At 34.9% G+C, this 5473-nt stretch overlaps 2 protein-coding genes across 4 annotated transcripts in view; one reads left to right on the forward strand and one right to left on the reverse strand.

The window, feature by feature from the left end:
• LOC113205426 (serine/threonine-protein kinase ATR-like) overlaps window positions 1–4397 on the forward strand; it is a 24838-nt gene extending 20441 nt beyond the window's left edge. For all 3 annotated transcript variants that reach the window (XM_052264724.1, XM_052264722.1, XM_052264723.1), the window contains exons 30-45: window positions 31–164; window positions 241–516; window positions 616–909; window positions 989–1211; window positions 1308–1495; window positions 1576–1775; window positions 1868–2040; window positions 2114–2260; window positions 2355–2515; window positions 2605–2728; window positions 2839–2946; window positions 3018–3156; window positions 3243–3357; window positions 3449–3602; window positions 3673–3897; window positions 3979–4397. In XM_052264724.1, the coding sequence (XP_052120684.1) occupies window positions 31–164; window positions 241–516; window positions 616–909; window positions 989–1211; window positions 1308–1495; window positions 1576–1775; window positions 1868–2040; window positions 2114–2260; window positions 2355–2515; window positions 2605–2728; window positions 2839–2946; window positions 3018–3156; window positions 3243–3357; window positions 3449–3602; window positions 3673–3897; window positions 3979–4152 (2835 nt within the window). In that variant the 3' untranslated portion in view covers window positions 4153–4397. The remainder of the gene's footprint in view (window positions 1–30; window positions 165–240; window positions 517–615; window positions 910–988; window positions 1212–1307; window positions 1496–1575; window positions 1776–1867; window positions 2041–2113; window positions 2261–2354; window positions 2516–2604; window positions 2729–2838; window positions 2947–3017; window positions 3157–3242; window positions 3358–3448; window positions 3603–3672; window positions 3898–3978) is intronic.
• Window positions 4281–5473, reverse strand: part of LOC113205427 (dynein light chain Tctex-type) — an 8367-nt gene continuing 7174 nt past the window's right edge. Inside the window, exons 2-3 of the mRNA XM_026421057.2 lie at window positions 5157–5322; window positions 4281–5062 (exon numbers count right to left, since the gene is read on the reverse strand). Coding sequence (XP_026276842.1) covers window positions 4914–5062; window positions 5157–5322 — 315 coding nt within the window. The 3' untranslated portion in view covers window positions 4281–4913. The remainder of the gene's footprint in view (window positions 5063–5156; window positions 5323–5473) is intronic.

Raw genomic sequence — 5473 nt, forward strand, 5'->3', positions numbered from 1 at the left:
TATTAAAAAACTTTTATTTTCCTTTTCAAGGAAGCCCTTGCTTGCTATGAATTACTTGCAGAGCAACATACTGTTGATGCTCAAATAGGTATGATTAGATGCCACTTAAGTATGGATCAACCGTATGCAGCCTTGCATATTGCTCAAGGGGCAACTTCACAGAAGTAAGTCATTTTTTAAAACAATGTCATATCATACCCTATAATTATTATATTAACCTTTATGTGATAAATCATAAAGTCAAGAGCGTCGGAGTGCTTTTCTGGAAGCTCAAGCTGAATGCTTCTGGAGAATGAACAGCTTTGATCATTTGGAAACTGTCCTGAAAGACCGTCAACTTGAGAATTCAACAGCTTGGGGAGTTAGTATTGGTAGATGTTTTCTAAATGTGAAACATGGAAATGAATCATCGTTTAAGCAACACCTTTGCTCAACCAGAAGTTTTCTCAGCAAAGCATTGAGTACTACTAGTTTGGAGACTGGAAGCTATTTACAGGGATATCCTTATGTCATCAAGTAATGTCTGCTAAAACTAAAATTTATTTTTCATTCTAATCTAAATTTGTTGATTGAACCATTTCTCTTCTTTTGTGTCTTAACAATTACTTTTTGCAGACTTCACATGCTACAAGAACTTGAGGAAGCTTCCAAAGTAATTGCAACAATACAGTCAACTGATAGTTCTGAGCAGTTTTGCTTGGAAGTTGTCAAAAATCTTGTCAGTATTTGGAAGGATCGTTTGGAATTGGTTCAAGCAGATTCATCTGTTCAGGAGCCTTTACTGCGATTGCGCCGTAATTTATTGCAGCTAGCTTGTACTTTTGTTAAAACAAGCCAATTTTCCCTTTTGGAACTGCTGCATCAGGAATTAGCTTCAAGCTGGCTGAAGAGTGCAGAGGTTGCCCGTGTGTAAGTTGGGCATTCGGCTCTATATACGATACATCCCCTATTGAATCAGAATCTCTAATTCTAATTTGTTTATTTTCAGATCCAATCGTTACCAACAAGCCTATAGCTACCTTCTGAATGCTGAGAAATACAAGCCAAAAGTACACTTTATTGAGTTAGCAAAATTGTACTGGTTCAAAAACGAACAAGACCATGCCTTAGGAACTCTGCGTCGTGGTCTAGATGAACACTTTCCGAACAGCAAATGGTTCAAAAGCGTTGCTCCTGGTGATATGGTTGAAGAGAGAAAAATATGTGCTGAGGTAAAATTGGACCAAATTTTTTTTTAAGTTATGATTTACTAACAGAAAAAGTCTCTAGCGTCTTTTTGCTGACACACAAAATACTTTCCATTCCAGGCAAAACTTCTTATTGCAAAATACAATGATCAAAGTTTAAATGTTGACTGTGATGCTAATGTATCCAATTATAAGGATGCTGTTGACTGCTATCAACAGTGGGAACACAGTCAAGCTTCCTTAGCTCAGTATTATGATCGTTTGTTCTCGCATTCAAGAGATCCAAATGACTTTAACTTACAGAAGTGGTAAGTACCTGCTTTTTATCGCTCAATATTAAGACACTGCAAGGAAAATTATGTAACTATTTTTACTTTTTTATTTGTAGTGAATTTCAGAAGTGGGCAGTCGTTTCGTACACCAAATCTTTAAGATTTGGCTGTAGTTTAATTTATCACAGTATGTCAAGGTTGTTGACTTTATGGTTAGACTTTGGAAAAAGTTATCACATTGCTTTGAAATCCAAGGCACCATCAAGTGAACTAAGTCGTAGGAAAACTCACTTGGATGAAATGAATAAGTTCATAAGTATGTAATCGCATTTTGTTTATTGCTCCTATTGTTTATTACAGGTAAATCTATCTTTAATTCCCAAATTAAAATATACATTCTGTTTTCAGAACAACATATAGATATTCTTCCTTCATATATGTTTATGACAGGATTTTCACAACTTGCGTCTCGTATATGCCATCCAGTAGCTGATGTGTACAGAGTAATTCAAGCAATAATAGTGAAGCTTGTGCTCTGCTACCCTCAGCAGACAATGTGGATTTTAGTTGCCATGCATAGGGTGAGTAAGTCACATTCATCTGAATTTTTGTTCTCTTAATATCATATTTTTACATACTTTTTTTGTTTTCCAGTCAACATATGCCTTGAGGCAAGTTCGATGCAAAGGTATTTTGGAGGATCCACAAATCAAGCGTGTTCCTAATATGCTTCGGTTGACATCAGACTTTCAGAAATTGGGTCAGCAGTTAACTGAACTATGCACAAAGACAGTTCTAAAGGTGCATTGCATTTTCACCTGACATAGTGTTTGTGATGTTGTATGCAACTAAGCCGACACCTTCGTAGATAATAACTGAATTTTTTTTGTTATAGAATGTTCATTCAACTTCTGTAAGTTTGTTAGCCGAGAATTTACCAACACTATTAGCCCAACCTTCATTCAGTAAAATCATGGTTCCCTTACAAACCACACGCACTCTCACACTACCTCAACAAGAACGAAATTCTCTGACCATTCATCTACCATTTCCTTTGTGAGTACTTTATTGAGATCGTTATTTTTTTAAAGTATTTTCCCTTTACCTACTGTCCCTCCACATTTGTTTTCTTTATTTTTATTCAGAAAAGTACCTTACATAGCTGGAATTCATGAAAAGGTTACTATCCTCTCCTCTTTGCAAAGACCAAGAAAAATTACACTCATTGGATCAGATGGAAAAGACTATGAGATGATGTGTAAAGATAAGGTAAATGATAAAATTATAATCATAGAATGTTTTTCACAACCTAAAATTGGGACCATGTTGTTTTGTTCCCTTTTTTCTTTGTTTCATTTTTAAATTATTTTTGTTTACAGGATGATTTAAGATTGGATGCAAGAGTTATGGAATTTAACAGCATTATCAATAAATATCTGCAGAAAGATCCAGCTTCACGCTCTCGCCATCTCCATATTCGCACATATGTATGGTCTGTTCTTATTAAATGTATTTTGTTTTAATCTCTTTTGAAAAGCAAATAACATTTTTCTTGCAGAGTGTTGTTCCCCTTAATGAAGATAGTGGTCTTATTGAGTGGGTGCCGAATTTGATTGGTTTTAGACCAATAGTCTCACAACTTCACGCGGATATGGGTATTACCAATACAAATCGTGAAATAAAAAAATATGCAGTTGGTTAGACCTTTATTACTTACAAAAGTTTCTGGAATTTTTCACTAGTTTTGTGGATTAAGAATTTATGTTCTGTTAAACATTTTCAGAAAAGGATTCTACACTTCAGGAAAAGAGAGATGTATTTTTAAAGCGACTGTTGCCTCTTCATCCACCTGTATTCCAAGATTGGTTTAGGAACAATTTCACCGATAGCCGTAGTTGGTAATAAAAACATTCACACATTCTTTGAAAGTATTAAAAATCTGTAATCCAAATTTGTCAAAGTAAATTAACCTGAATCTTTTTCTGGAAGGTTTGAAGCAAGAAAGTCATATGTGCACACTACAGCTGTCATGAGTATGGTAGGTTATATCCTTGGGCTAGGTGACCGTCATGGAGAAAACATTCTCTTCGATACAACTTGTGGAGATGCAGTTCATGTTGACTTCAACTGTTTGTTCAACAGGGTAAGATGATATATTGCAATATCTTTCCTTGTAGTTTATGCCTGATCTGATAACCATTTGTTCTCTTTAGGGTGAACGCTTTGAATGGCCAGAGCGGGTTCCATTCAGACTGACTCATAACATGGTGTCAGCCATGGGACCCACAGGTGTTGAAGGCCCATTTCGTACAGCTTGTGAAATTACTCTTCGGGTGTTAAGGGAATTGCAGGAGACATTATTATCTGTACTTCAACCTTTTGTGTATGATCCAAAAGTGGATCTTAAAAAGGCGCAAGAAGAATTAACCAATGACTTAGTAAGACTTAATAATCGTACATATGAGCAGCCGAAATTGATAATGCAGTGCACTAACCTTATACTTTTAATGATTTTGCAGGCAGTGGAAAATGTACAGAAAATCATCCAGCGGCTTGCTGGAATGGTAAAAATTGGATCGAATAAAAATGCTCTACAATTGTCTGTAGAAGGACAAGCACATTTTCTCATCCAAGAGGCTGTGAGTGTTGACAATTTGTGCCAAATGTACATAGGTTGGATGGCGTATGTGTAATTATAGAACAGTTCACAAGATAATTATATTACAATTCTTGTGCCTAAGTTTTAATTACAGTAATTGGTATTTCTTTGCAATGAGAAATGTTAACAGAACTAAAACATAAGTAGGTAAAGGCACAGTAGTGATCATTCTTAAGTTATTTATTTTACATCTTGTTTCCATGTTACTCCTTATAGAATGCATTATTAAGCTGTATTATATAAAATTTAATAAATAAATAAATAAGGAAGGAAACCATTCTTAAATGTTATCTTTTGTCCAATAGCAATTAGGTATTACATTCAATATTCGTTCATACGAGCCCTAAAAACAAAGATTAACCCGTTATTATGTTTTATTCCTGTGGACCCATTGCATTTGTATGCTTTAAATACAATCTGAAATTGCGATTTCCCTACAGCGGTTTGGGCCTTCAGTCCCAACAGGATCGTACTAACTGAAATCGACTGTACAATGTTTGTTTATCACAAATACTAGTCAATGATGCTGATGGTAATAAATAATCGGAATTAGTTGAAACGCTAGGAAAGTTTAGTGCAAATTTGATATACAATTAATTTTTAAAATAGTGTCTAAAAATATTGCACTTTACCACACAAGAGAGATTATAGCCAGTGGGAAACTATCATTTGATTTAATAAAGAGTTAAAATCAACTATAATTTGAAATAGCTACATTTGAGCTTCCAAATTTAAGAGCACTGGCCTCAAACATAATTAACATGGATAATGGAATGTCTCTCTAAAATCTTCAAATTAAATGGCCAAACCAAAAACTGAAACAATACAATACATGCTTTTGTTTTCCCAGCGCACAGTGCAGCTGCCATCTGATGTGTTGTCCCAGTAACAAGATGAAGCAGTGTGAAGACCTGCTCCATTTTTCTGCATTATAGTACACGTTACTGTAAACACAAGAATAACAGTTTTTGGGTTAATGATTTCCAAGGTAATCTATATAAATTGAAGATGCATTGAGAAGAAGAGAATCAAACTTGCCAATATATTTAAAAGGTTTCTGTTGCTTGGTAAGTGTTCCGAGAAGAGTTTCTACAATAGATGACGTCCATTGATTGACTTTGGCATGTTGATATGAGTTTCCACCAATAGTACTCTCGACAGCTTCCTTAATTATAGTGCTTACTTCATCGACGACAAACTGACTCTGCAACGGAACAAATGAAATGTTGTGTATAGAGATATTTTTGGTACATTAAATTTCAGGTTTCAAACATTCTGCGACAAAAGAGCACTCTGAATTACATAGGTAGGATGTAACATTTAACATCGCCATTTATAAATAAAGTTAAATTAAG

The sequence above is a fragment of the Frankliniella occidentalis genome, unplaced genomic scaffold, assembly GCF_000697945.3.
Source record: "Frankliniella occidentalis isolate FOCC.00 unplaced genomic scaffold, Focc_3.1 Scaffold21, whole genome shotgun sequence".
NCBI classification, from domain to species: Eukaryota; Metazoa; Arthropoda; class Insecta; order Thysanoptera; family Thripidae; genus Frankliniella; species Frankliniella occidentalis.